General features: G+C 59.3%; 1 protein-coding gene and 1 long non-coding RNA gene across 3 annotated transcripts in view; both read right to left on the bottom strand.

The window, feature by feature from the left end:
* CIC (capicua transcriptional repressor) overlaps nt 1-13,335 on the bottom strand; it is a 50,831-nt gene that overhangs the window by 31,846 nt on the left and 5,650 nt on the right. Inside the window, 4 exon segments of the mRNA XM_085044628.1 lie at nt 808-957; nt 8,428-10,762; nt 11,227-11,472; nt 11,864-12,048. Of these exon segments, the coding sequence (XP_084900754.1) occupies nt 808-957; nt 8,428-10,762; nt 11,227-11,472; nt 11,864-12,048 (2,916 nt within the window).
* LOC146423493 (uncharacterized) lies at nt 3,247-6,520 on the bottom strand. 2 transcript variants are annotated; one of them, XR_014847468.1, is made up of 6 exons: nt 6,053-6,520; nt 5,618-5,741; nt 4,996-5,429; nt 3,468-4,850; nt 3,351-3,383; nt 3,247-3,303 (listed from the first exon to the last, which is right to left on the bottom strand). It is a non-coding gene; the product is annotated as an uncharacterized LOC146423493 (long non-coding RNA). The 2 variants fall into 2 exon arrangements; XR_014847469.1 differs by lacking the exons at nt 3,247-3,303; nt 3,351-3,383 and having other exon boundaries at nt 3,394-4,850; nt 4,996-5,346.

Genomic DNA, 13,335 nt, shown 5'->3' with positions numbered 1-13,335 from the left:
GTCTCACACATACAGGTGGGTGTGTCTCACCTTTGGTGGGCGTGGCCCCGGGGGCGTGTCTCACACAGATAAGTGGGTGTAGCACACAGGTGGGTGTGTCACACAGGTAAGTGGGCGTGTCTCACCTTTAGTGGGCATGGCCCCGGGGGCGTGGCTAACAGGGATAAGTGGGCGTGTCTCACCTTTGGTGGGCGTGGCTGACAGGTATGAGTGGGCGTGTCTCACCTTTGGTTTGCGTGGCCCCGGGGGCGTGGCTGACTCAGATAAGTGGGTGTGGCTCACCTTTGGTGGGCGTGGCCCCGGGGGCGTGGCTGACTCAGATAAGTGGGTGTGGCTCACCTTTGGTGGGCGTGGCCCCGGGGGCGTGGCTGACTCAGATAAGTGGGTGTGGCACACAGGTGGGTGTGTCACACAGGTAGGATGGGCGTGTCTCACCTTTGGTGGGCGTGGCCCCGGGGGCGTGGCTAACACCGATAAGTGGGTGTGGCACACAGGTAGGATGGGCGTGTCTCACCTTTGGTGGGCGTGGCCCCGGGGGCGTGTCTCACACAGATAAGTGGGTGTGTCACACAGGTAAGTTGGTGTGTCTCACCTTTGGTGGGCGTGGCCCCGGGGGCGTGGCTAACCCCGATAAGTGGGTGTGTCTCACCTTTGGTGGGCGTGGCTAACACAGGTAGGATGTGTGTGTCTCACCTTTGGTGGGCGTGGCCCCGGGGGCGTGGCTGACAGGTATAAATGGGCGTGTCTCACCTTTGGTGGGCGTGGCCCCGGGGGCGTGTCTCACACATACAGGTGGGTGTGTCTCACCTTTGGTGGGCGTGGCCCCGGGGGCGTGGCTCACAGGCTGCAGACCTGCCGGCGGGTGCAGAGGGACATCCGGCTGGCTCGGCGCCAGGAAAGGAACCAGCGAGTGCCATGGGAACACCGGGACAGAGCGCGGCTCCACGTTGGTCCACACTGGGGACAGAGAGGGACATTTGGGGACATTTGGGGATGTTTGGGACATTGGGGACATTGTGGGGACAATGGGGACAATGGGGACATTGGGGATGTTGGGGACACTGGGGACATTGGGAACACCGGGACAGAGCGCGGCTCCACGTTGGTCCACACTGCACAGAGAGGGACATTTGGGGACATTTGGGACATTGGGGACATCCTGACCCCTGACCCAAATGGGGACATCATGGGGACATTGGGGACGTTGGGAACACCGGGACAGAGCGTGGCTCCACGTTGGTCCAGACTGCACAGAGAGGGACATTTGGGGACATTTGGGGACATTGGGGACATTGTGGGGACAATGGGGACATTGGGGATGTTTGGGATATTGGGGACATTGGGAACACCGGGACAGAGCGCGGCTCCACGTTGGTCCAGACTGGGGACAGAGAGGGACATTTGGGGACATTTGGGGACATTTGGGGACATTGGGGACATTGGGGACATCGTGGGGATGTTTGGGATATTGGAGACATTTGGGGACATTTGGGGACATTGGGGACATTGGGAACACCGGGACAGAGCGCGGCTCCACGTTGGTCCAGACTGCGGGGAGAGGGACATTTGGGGACATTGGGGATGTTTGGGATATTGGGGACATTGTGGGGACAATGGGGATGTTGGGGACGTTGGGGACATTGGGGACATTGGGAACACCGGGACAGAGCGCGGCTCCACGTTGGTCCAGACTGGGGACAGAGAGGGACATTGGGGACATTGGGGATTATTGGGGATGTTTGGGACATTTGGGGGGATTTGGGACACTGGGGACATCCCAAACCCTGACCCTTATGGGGACATTGGGGACATTAGGGGCATTTGGGGACATTGGGGGCATGTCTGGGACATTGGGGACATCACGGGGACAATGGGGACATTGAGGATGTTGGGGACAGCAGGGACATCGTGGGGACATCCACACCACACGTGTGTGACACTGACAGTGACAGTGTCATGTGACGCCAGCGGTGCCGCTGCACACCTGTGACAAACTCAGTGTCACCTCAGGTCACTGTCACCCTCAGCACCACCTCAGGTCACTGTGACACACCTGTCCTAGTGTCCTGTGTCACCTCAGGTCACTGTCACACACCTGTCCTAGTGAACTGGTGCCACCTCCTGGCATTGTCACACACCTGTGACAACCTCTGTGTCACCTCAGATCACTGTCACACACCTGGTGCCACTTCAGGTCACTGTCACACACCTGTCCTAGTGTCCTGTGTCACCTCAGGTCACTGTCACACACCTGTGACACACCTGGTGCCACCTCAGGTCATTGTCACACACCTGTGACAAACCTAGTGACTACTCAAGTCACTGTGACACACCTGTGTCACCTTCATTGTCACCTCAGGTCATTGTCACACACCTGGTGCCACTTCAGGTCACTGTCACACACCTGTGTCACCCTCAGTGCCACCTCAGGACATTGTCACACACCTGTGACACACCTGGTGATACCTCAGGTCGCTGTGACACACCTGTCCCCAACCCCTGTGCCACCTCAGGTCATTGTCACACACCTGTGTCACTCTCAGTGCCACCTGAGGTCACTGTCACACACCTGGTGACACCTCCTGGCACTGTCACACATCTGTGACAAACTCAGTGTCACCTCAGGTCACTGTCACACACCTGTCCTAGTGCCTGGTGACACCTCCTGGCACTGTGACACACCTGTGTCACTCTCAGTGCCACCTGAGGTCACTGTGTCACACCTGTCCCCAACCCCTGTGTCACCTCAGGACATTGTCACACACCTGTGACAACCTCTGTGTCACCTCAGGTCACTGTCACCCTCAGTGCCACCTCCTGGCATTGTCACACACCTGTGACACACCTGGTGTCACCTCCTGGCACTGTCACACACCTGTGTCACTCTCAGTGCCACCTGAGGTCGCTGTCACACACCTGTGTCACACCTGGTGACACCTGAGGTCACTGTGACACCAAAATCTCCCCCCAGGGACACCAAATGCCTTCAGAAAAACCCAAAATGTTCTCACAGGATCTTTGAAATCAACTCAAAAGTACAAAATTGCCTCAAAAAGATCCAAAATTAACTCAAAATCCCCAAAATTGCCTCCAAAAGACTAAAAAATGAACTCAGAACCCTGAAATTGCCTCAAAAAGACCCCAAAATTAACTCAAAATCCCTAAAATTGCCTCAAAAAGATTCCAAAATTACATCAGAACCCCAAAATTAACTCAAAACCCCCAAAATTGCCTCAAAGATGCCCTGAAATTAACTCAGAACTCCTAAATTCCCTCAAAAACACCCCAAAATTAACTCAGAACCTGAAAATCATCTCAAAGAGACACATCTCAAAAATTAAGTCAAAAACCCCAAAATTGCCTCAAAAAGACACCAAAATTGCCTCAAAACCCCCAAAATTGCCTCAAAAACCCCCAAAATTAACTCAAAATCCCCAAAATTGCCTCAAAAAGATTCCAAAATTAACTCAAAACCCCAAAATTGCCTCAAAAAGACCCCAAAATTAACTCAAAACCCTAAAATTGCCTCAAAAAGATCCCAAAATTACATCAGAACCCCAAAATTGCCTAAAAAAGATCCCAAAATTATATCAGGACACTCAAATTACCTCAAAAAGACACCAAAATTAACCCAAAACCCTCAAAATTGCCTCAAAAAGGCCTCAAAATTAACTCAAAACTCCAAAATCATCTCAAAGATGCCCTGAAATTAACTCAAAACCCCAAAATTGCCTCAAAAAGACACCAAAATTAACTCAAAACCCCCAAAATTGCCTCAAAAAGGCCTCAAAATTAACTCAAAACCCTAAAATCACCTCAAAAAGATCCCAAAATTAACTCAAAACCCCAAAATCATCTCAAACAGACACAAAAATTAACTCAAAACACCCAAAATTGACTCCAGAAGACCCGAAAATCACCTCAGAACCCCAAAATTGCCTCAAAAAGACCCAAAATCCATTGGAAAATCCAACGTTTTCCTCACAAAAACCCCCAAAATTACCTCAGAAAACCCAAATTGTCTCACAGAGCCCTTTAAACCTCCCCAAAAATCACAATTTTATCTCAAAAATCACAAATTTATCTCAAAAAATCACAAATTTATCTCAAAACTCCCCAAAACCTCTTCACAACCTCCCGAATTTCCTGTAAAAAACGGAGAATTTCTGCACAGAACCCAAAAATCACCTCAGAAATGCTGAATTTCCTCACAAAGACCCCAAAACCTCCAAAACCTCTCAAAAATATAATTATTTCTTTAAAAAAAGCCACAAATTACTTCAGAACTCCAAAATTTCGTCATAAATCTCATCAGTTCTTCACAAAAAGCCCCAAAATCTCCTTAAAACCCCCAAATTTGGGTCATAAACAGTGAAATTTTCTCACAAAAAGCCCCAAAATCACCTTAAAAACCCCAAATTTTGGTCATAAAAAGCAATATTTTCTCACAAAAAGCCCCAAAATCACCTTAAAAACCCCAAATTTCCTAAATGTAACCCAAATTCTCCTCGTAAACATCCTGAAAAACATCCAAATTTTCTCACAAAGCGAATTATTCCATCAAACAGCCCCAAAATCACCTGGGAAAATGTGAATTTTCTCAGGAAGATCCCAAAATCAGTTTGGATTTCCAAAAATCCTGACGAGAATCTCATGGATTCCTCACAGAATTCCCAAAAATCACCACAAAACTCCCATATTTCCTCATGGATCTCATCAATTCCTCACAAAATCCCCAAAATCACCTCAGAATTCCCAAATTCCCTCACAGAATTCCCCAAAATCACCTAAAAACTCCCAAATTTCTTCATGGATCTCATGGATTCCTCACAGAATAACCAAAAAATCACCTCAGAACGTACAAATTCCCTCACAAAATTCCCCAAATCCCCTCACAGAGATCCCAAAATCACCTCAAAACTCCCAAATTTCCTCACAGAATCCCCAAAACCACCTCAGAGCTCCCAAATCCCCTCACAGAGATCCCAAAATCACCTCAAAACTCCCAAATTCCCTCATGGATCTCATCGATTCCTCACAAAATCCCCCAAATCACCTCACAGAGACCCAAAAATCACCTCAAAACTCCCAAATTTCCTCACAGAATCCCGAAATTCCCTCACAGAATCCCCAAAATCGCCTCAAAACTCCCAAATTTCCTCACAGAATCCCGAAATTCCCTCACAGAATCCCCAAAATCGCCTCAAAACTCCCAAATTTCCTCAGGGATCTCACCGATCGCACACAAAATCGCCCAAATCACCTCAGAATTCCCAAATTCCCTCACGGATCTCACAAATTCCTCACAGAATCCCCAAAATCACCTCACAAGGACCCCAAAATCACCTCAGAGCTCCCAAATTCCCCCACAGATCTCATCGATCCTTCACAAAATTCACAAAATCACCTCACAGAATCTCCAAAATCATCTCAGAACTCCCGAATTTCCTCACAGAATCCCGAAATTCCCTCACAGAATCCCCCAAAATCAGCTCAGAACTCCCAAATCCCCTCATGGATCTCACAGATTCCTCACAAAATCCCCAAAATCACCTCACGGAGACCCAAAAATCACCTCAGAGCTCCCAAATCTCCTCACAGAATCCCCAAAAATCACCTCAGAACTCCCAAATTCCCTCACAGAGACCCCAAAATCACCTCAAAACTCCCAAATCCCCTCACGGATCTCATCGATTCCTCACAAAATCCCCCAAATCACCTCACAGAGACCCAAAAATCAGCTCGGATCTCATTGATCCCTCACAGAATCCCCAAAAATCACCTCAAAACTCCCGAATCCCCTCAGGGATCTCACAGATTCCTCACAGAATCCCCAAAATCACCTCACGGAGACCCAAAAATCACCTCAGAGCTCCCAAATCCCCTCACGGAGACCCCAAAATCACCTCAAAACTCCCAAATTCCCTCATGGATCGCATTGATTCCTCACAGAATCCCCAAAATCTCCTCACAAGGACCAAAAAATCACCTCAAAACTCCCAAATTTCCTCATGGATTCCTCACTGATCCCTCACAGAATCACCCAAATCACCTCAGAGATCCCAAATTCCCTCAGGATCCTCATCGATCCCTCACAGAATCCCGAAAATCGCCTCACAGAATCCCCAAAATCACCTCAGAACTCCCAAATTTCCTCATGGAACTCATCGATTCCTCACAAAATCCCCCGAATCACCTCACAAGGACCCCAAAATCACCTAAAAACTCCGAAATTTCCTCACGGATCTCACCGATTGCACACTAAATCCCCAAAACCAGCTCAGAATTCCCAAATTCCCTCAGGATCCTCATCGATTCCTCACAGAATTCCCCAAATCACCTCACGGAGACCCCAAAATCACCTCAGAACTCCCAAATTTCCTCATGGATCTCATCGGTTCCTCACAAAATCCCCCGAATCACCTCACAAGGACCCCAAAATCACCTAAAAACTCCGAAATTCCCTCATGGATCTCACCGATTCCTCACAAAATCCCCCGAATCACCTCACAAGGACCCCAAAATCACCTAAAAACTCCCGAATTCCCTCACGGAGACCCCAAAATCAGCTCGGATCTCATCGATCCCTCACAGAATCCCCAAATCCCCTCACAGAATTCACCCAAATCCCCTCGAAACTTCCGAATCCCCTCACGGATCTCACCGATCGCACACCAAACCCCCCAAAATCCCCTCACAACTCCCAAATTTCCTCACAGAATCCCCAAAATCAGCTCAGAGCTCCCAAATCCCCTCACGGAGACCCCAAAAATCAGCTCGGATCTCATCGATCCCTCACAGAAATCCCCAAAAATCCCCTCAAAACTCCCGAATCCCCTCACGGATCTCACCGATCGCACACCAAACCCCCCAAAATCCCCTCGCGACGCCCTGAAATCCCCTCACCGAGCTCCCCACCGCCTCCCCCTCCCCAAAATCCCCTCACCGCCCCTCATCCCCCTCACGCCGACCGCGCCGCTCCCTCCCCCCTCGATCCCCCTCCCCAAAAAAACCCCAAAAACCCCCAAAACCCCCCTGAAACCCCTCCTCGCCGCCCCCCAACCCCTTCCGAACCCCTTTTCCCCTCACGATTCTCCCCTTTTCCCCTCACGATTCGCCTCACTGACCGAACATGCCGAGGCCTCTCCGCGGGGCCGCGGCCGGGGGGAGGGCGGTGGAGGACATGGCGGGGGAAAAGGGAGGAGGAGGAGGAAGGTGTGGCGGCGGTTCCGCTGCGGGTTTATCCCGGGTTTGAACGGTTTTATAATTTTTTTAAAAGGGGTTTTTTTTTTAAGGGTTTTTTTTTTTATATCCCGGGGCCGCCGCCCGCGCCCGCCGCGCGCAGGGAAGGCGCGCGCCTCCCCCCCCCCCCTCCACCACTCCCCTCACGCATGCGCGGTGCTCCCCCCCTGCCCCGCGCGCCCTCCCCGCCCGGCGCTGATTGGCCGCCGCGCTCCCCGCATGCAAATCGCCGGGGCGATCCCCGCGCTCCCATTGGCCGCCGCGCGCGCGTATGCAAATGAAGGTTCCCCCGCCCTCGGCCCCCCCCGCCCACTCGGCCCCCCCTCCCCGCCCGCGCGCGTATGCAAATGAGCTGGGGGCTTTTCCCGCCCCCGCGCCGCGCTCCCATTGGGCGAGCGCCGCGCGTATGCAAATGAGGGCGCCCCCCCTTTCCCACGACGGTGCGCGCGCGGCGCGGCCGGGGAGGCCACGCCCACTCCGGGAAGGGAGGCCACGCCCACCTCGGAGAGCGCCAGGCCACGCCCATTGGGGAGTGACGTCACCGTGAGGGGGGAAACAGCCCGCGCCTGGTGGCTGACATCGCTGTGACGTCATTGTGACGTCACTACAGCCCTGTGTCACTACCGCGACACCCCTGTGACATCATCGTGATGTCACCGCGACGCTCTGACGTCACCGCGACACTGCCGCGTGATGTCATCACCCGCCTGACGTCACCGCGCCCTTCCCGTCAACTGCCGACCACACCCAGCCCCGCAAAAAACCGAAAAAATCCCCAAAATAACCCCAAAAAATCCACAAAAAATTCCCCAAAAAATCCCCAAAAAATCCTCAAAAAATCTCCCAAAAAATCCCCCAAAAAATCCCAAAAAATTCCCAAAAAATCCTCCAAAAATCCCCAAAAAATCCCAAAAAAATCCTCAAAAATTCCCCAAAAAATCCCAGAAATCCCAAAAACCCCCAAAAATCCAAACAAACTTTTAAACCCCCCCCAAAAAGTTCAAAAAACTCCAAACAAACCCAAAAAATCCCCATAAACCCAAATAAAACTCCTCAAAAACCCCAAAAAATCCCCAAAAAATCCCCATAAACCCCAAAAAAATTCCTTAAAAATCCCCAAAAAATCCCAAAAAAATCCCAAAAAATCCCCAAAAAATCCCCAAACCCCCCCAAAACATCCCCTACCTGTCCCGGGCCGTCCCATGACGATCTCCTTGCGCGGCGCCGGCGCGGCGCTCCCGTAGTCTCCCGGCACCAGCAGCGGCAGCAGCGCGGCGGGCGAAGGGTGGAACGCCACCGGCTGCAGCGGCGCGCCCAACGTCCCCTGCTGTCCCCTCTCGGCGGCGGCCGGGGGCGCGGCGGGGGCGGCCGGCCGGCTGGGGGGTCTCAGCCGGTTGGCGTTGATGGGCACCGGGGCGGCCAGCATGGATTTTTGGGGAGGGGGCAGCGGCCGCGGCCTGTCCGGCAACGGAACTTCGGGATTTCGGACGATGACCGGCGAGCCGCGAGGAACGGCCGGAGGGACCCGCCGGGCGGCCGGACAAGGGTCGGCGGTCAGTCCGGCCGGAGAGCGAGGCGAGAACAACGGCGACAACGCCCTGAACATCCCGCCGCCCGCCGCGGCCACCCCGCCGTCCGGCGGCTCCGGTAACGGCGCTTCGGCCTTGCGCTTGCCCGGGCTCAGCGGGACGGTGAAGGTCAAGCCGGGCTGGAACACCGGCGGCACGCCGGACGGCGGTCTGGGCCGAGGCGGCGGCGGCGGAGGAGGAGGAGGAGGAGGAGGAGGTGGGCTGAGCCCCTCGCCCGGCCGCGGCGTCCCCGAGCTCAAGTGGCGACCCCGAGCCCGCGGCGACGCCGTGACCGGGCTGAAGTTGGCCGGCCGGAAGCCGAACAGCGGCGACGGCGACGGCGACGGCGTGGGGGAGAACGGCGACTGGGTGGACGCCGGGGAAAAACTCGGCGTCCCGGAGCGGGAACTCCCCAGCGACACCAACATCACCGCGGCTTCGCACTCGTCGAACTCGAACCGCGACAAATCCGGGTTGGGGTGAGTCGCCACGCCGCCCAGCCGGCCGCGGTTGTCGCCGTCGCTCTCCCTCGACGTCTCGTCCCACTCGAACTCGGCGCTGCCCCCTCGGGGGGTTTGGGGTCCTCCCGGCGGCCCGGCGCGGTTCTCGGGGAGCCCCTCGAGCTCTTTGGTTCTCATGGAGAGGTGGCGCGAGCAGAAGCCGCGGCGCTGCGACTCCTTGGTGCAGCCGTCGCGGGAGCAGAGCCGCCGCCACTGCTTGCCGTTGAATTTTTTCCGAATCCCGTTCGGCGTGCAAACCACGTCGCCTTTCTTGTATTTGGGCTGCGGAGTCCCCGAGGGTTGGGGAGGAGGAGGAGGAGCGGAGTGACCGGTGGGATGACCAGCAGGATGACCGCCGGGATGACCGCCGGGGTGAGGACCAGGATGACCACCGCCAGGGCGAGGAGGAGGAGGAGGAGGCGCCGCGCTGATTTTCGACACCTCGGCGTCCTCCGGCTGCTGCCTCACCGCTTCGTCCTCATCCTCCTCGCCTTGACCGCCGTCCGGCTGTCCCTGCGGCGGCCACGGCGGCCGGAGGAGGCGAAGGCCGGACCGCGGCACCCACACCGGCGGCGCCGGCGGCGGCGGGGCGAACCTCACCCGGTAGGACGGCGGCTTGGCGCTGACCTCCACCACCGTGCCCGGCCGGTAGAGCGTCTCGGCCGGGTCCAGCCGGGCGCAAACCGCCGTCCCCACGCCCAGCGCGCCGGCCGGAGGGGTGGCGTCCAACACCACGGCCGGAGGGTCGCCCAAAAACCCACCCTCGAGGAAAGTGACCGCCCGGTCTCCGGCGAACTGGACGCCGAGCTCGTGGCCGCGGCGGAGCTGCTTGACCACGGCCGGCCGGAAGACGCCGTCGCGGCGCGCCAGGACGCGCTGGCAGCGCAGGCGGCGGAAAGCGGCCTCCAGGTGGGGAGGGGGCGCCGGGGGGTCCCCCGGGGGTGGGGGAGGGGGGTTGGGGGTGAGACCCCCGCCGCCCTCGTCGGCGGAATGCTCGCTGGCCGTGTCGGTGCTGGAGCAGCCGCTGGGCTCGCCGTGGGGGTCGCTGGGGTGGTCAGCGGGGTGGTCACTCGGGGGGTCGCTCGGGTGGTCGCCGGGGTCACCGAGGGGGTCGCCCGGCTCGCCCCCCGGGTTGGGTTTCTTGCGGGGGGCGCGCGATTTGAAGGTGGTGGTCTTGCGGCTGGGAGGGGGAGGGTCCTCGGGGTGGTGGGGGAGGGGAGGGGAGGAGGATGAGGATGAGGATGGAGCGGCGGCGCTGCTGGTGGTGGTGGCCGGAGGGTCACTCTGCGGGTCGCTCGGGGGGGTTTTGGGGGGTTTGGGGCGGCCTGGGGGGGGTGGAGCCGCTCGGGGGGTCGAGGAGGAGGAGGAGGAGGAAGAGGAGGAAGAGGAGGAGGAGCCGCCAGCCTTCCTCGCCGCCTTCATCGTCCTCCCGCCGGGGCGGCGCCGAGAGCCCTGCGGGGACAGCGAGCGGTCAGTGCGGTGGTCACCCCGGTGGTCACCCCGGTGGTCACCCCGGTGGTCACTCGGGTGGTCACTCCGGTGGTCACCCCGGTGGTCACCCCGGTGGTCACTCCGGTGGTCACCCCGGTGGTCACCCCGGTGGTCACTCCGACCCTCCCCCCCCCAAAATTTGGGGGTGTCACCCCAAAAGATGGGGGAGGGGAGCACCGCGCCCCCCCCCGGGGTGGCATTGTCACCTCCCCGGTGGCGCCGAGCGACACTTTGGGGACAAATTTCGGGGTGGGGGGGGGGGGAACACCCCCAAAAAGGGGGGGGGAGGGGCGGCGCTTCCCGGGTGACTCCACCCCCGCAGGGGTGACACGTCACCAAACCCCCTCCCCGCGCCCCTCCCCTCCCCCGCCCCCGGGGGCTCGCCGCCCCTCCCCCTCCCCAGCCCCTCCCCCCCCCAGGCCTACCGGAGCCCCTCGGACTCCCCAGGCCGACAAAATGGTGAATGAACCGGCAGCGGCCGCGGCCGCAGCCAATCGGCGCCCACAACCGCTTGATTGACAGCTCGGCCAGCCAATCAGCGCCCCGCTTTGCCCGCCGGCGCCCCTCCCCCTCCGCGCTGACAGTGGCCAATGGGAGCGCGCGGTGGGCGGGGCTGGGGGTACAGTAGCCAATCGGAGCGGGCGGTGGGCGTGGCCAGGCGGCTTGTTTACCTGGCGGGGTGGGGGGAGGGGGGCGTGGCCGCGCGGTGCACGACGGGAAATCCCCTTTTTTTCCTCCCCTCCCCCCTCGCTGCCTACAACTCCCAGCATGCCTCGCGCGCCGCCGCGCTGCCCCACGGGAAGGCGAGGCCGGCCGGACTGCATTTCCCATCACCCCCCGCGCCGGCCCCGCCCCCTTTCCCCCCTCCCCTCCCCCCCCGCGGGGTGATCAGGGCGGGGGGAGGGGCGGGAAAACCCCCCCGGAGCGCCGCGGGTGGGGGAGGGGGAAAAGGGGGGAGGGGAGGGGAAATCTACCCCGCGCGCGATTTGCATCTCATCAGCATCTGATTAGCATCTCATTAGCATGGCGCTGAGCTCACCCGGCCCGCCGCGCCCGCCGCGCTATCCGGAGCCGCTCCGCGCTTCCCCTCAGCAACAGCCGAGCCGCCGCCGGCAGCCAGCCAATCAGCGCCCGCGCCGGCCGCCCGGCCACGCCCACCCGGCCCCCCACGTGGGGTGGGAGGGGGCGTGGTTTGGGCGAGCCAATGGCCGGCCGGGGTGGTCGAGGGATGAGGTCACCGCGGTGGTCTGTGATTGGTTGAAGCGTTTGGCCAATCAGCGGGTGGGGGGGGTGGGGGTGACACGCTGGAGGGTGGCTGGCCACGCCCATTTTAACAAGCCACGCCCACTGCGGGAAGCCACGCCCCCCGCCGAGCTGGCCACGCCCCCCGACCCGCCCCGCGCATGCGCAGAGCTCACCCCGCGCTGCCTCAGTTTCCCCGATCGCGAATCGCCTTTAGGCTCCGCCCACAAGTGGGCGTGGCTTGCCGAGTGGGCGTGGCTTCCCCGCAACCCCTCATTAGCCCTGCTGAATAATTAATGAGGCTATTTATAGCCCCGAGGGGGGAGGGGCGACGGCGCCAGGCTGGGGGGAGGGGGAGGGGCGGGGAGAGGGGGGGCGTGGCTTAACCCACGTGGGGAGGCCACGTGCCGCGCCAGGCCACGCCCCCTTTCGGAGTTTCCCCGCCAAATTTAACCCCAAATTTGGGGGTGAGAGTGGTGGGGGAGGGGAATTTGGGGGTGCCGCCCCTCCCCCACCCCCCGAAATCCCCCAAAATCCCCCAAAATCCCCAAATTTCGCGGGAAAAGTCCTTGAGAGCGGCGATGGGCGTGGCTGGGGGAGGGGTGGGCGTGGCCTGTCGCCATGGCGACGCGGCGGCGCGGCGGGTGGGGAGGGGCCGGAGGGCGGGGCGGGAGGGGCGAGGGGGCGTGTCCGGGCGGGGGTGGGAGGGGCGAGCGGCGGCGAGCGGCGGCAGCGCAGCCATGAAGACTCCGGCGGACGCAGGTGGGAACTGCCGCCCCCCCCCTCCCCCCCCTCCGCGGAGAGATTTTGGGGTGTCGGGTGGGGGGAGGGGAGAGGGGGGAGGGGAGGGAGAAACTTTGGGGGGAGGGGAGGGGAACGGCCGCCCCTCCCCCCTCCGGCCCCTCCCCACCCCGCCGGCCGCCAAACTTTCCCCCAGCGCGCCGCCCTCCCACCACCGTGGCGCCGTTCCCCACCCCCACTGGGGGGTCCCCCCTCCACCCACCCCCCAAATTTCCCCTCCTCCCCAAATTCCCACGGAGTTTCTCCCCAAAAATACCTGTTGCTTCCGCCCCTCCCCCACCCCCGGATCGACCCCTCCCCCCCCCGGTCTGTGCGGGGTGGGGGAGGGGCGAGACCAACCCCCCCCCCCAAAGCCCCTCCCCCACCCGAAATTCCCACGGTGGGGGGAGGGGCGCAGGGGGGGTCGATCCGCCCCTCCCCCACCCTCCGCGTGGGGGCTGCGCGAGTGGGGTGGGGGAGGGGCGGCGATGCCACGTTGTGTGTTTTTGGGG

This window comes from Lichenostomus cassidix, unplaced genomic scaffold, assembly GCF_008360975.1.
Source record: "Lichenostomus cassidix isolate B80296 unplaced genomic scaffold, HeHo_3.0 HiC_scaffold_37, whole genome shotgun sequence".
NCBI classification, from domain to species: Eukaryota; Metazoa; Chordata; class Aves; order Passeriformes; family Meliphagidae; genus Lichenostomus; species Lichenostomus cassidix.
This window is presented reverse-complemented; position numbering and strand designations above follow the sequence as displayed.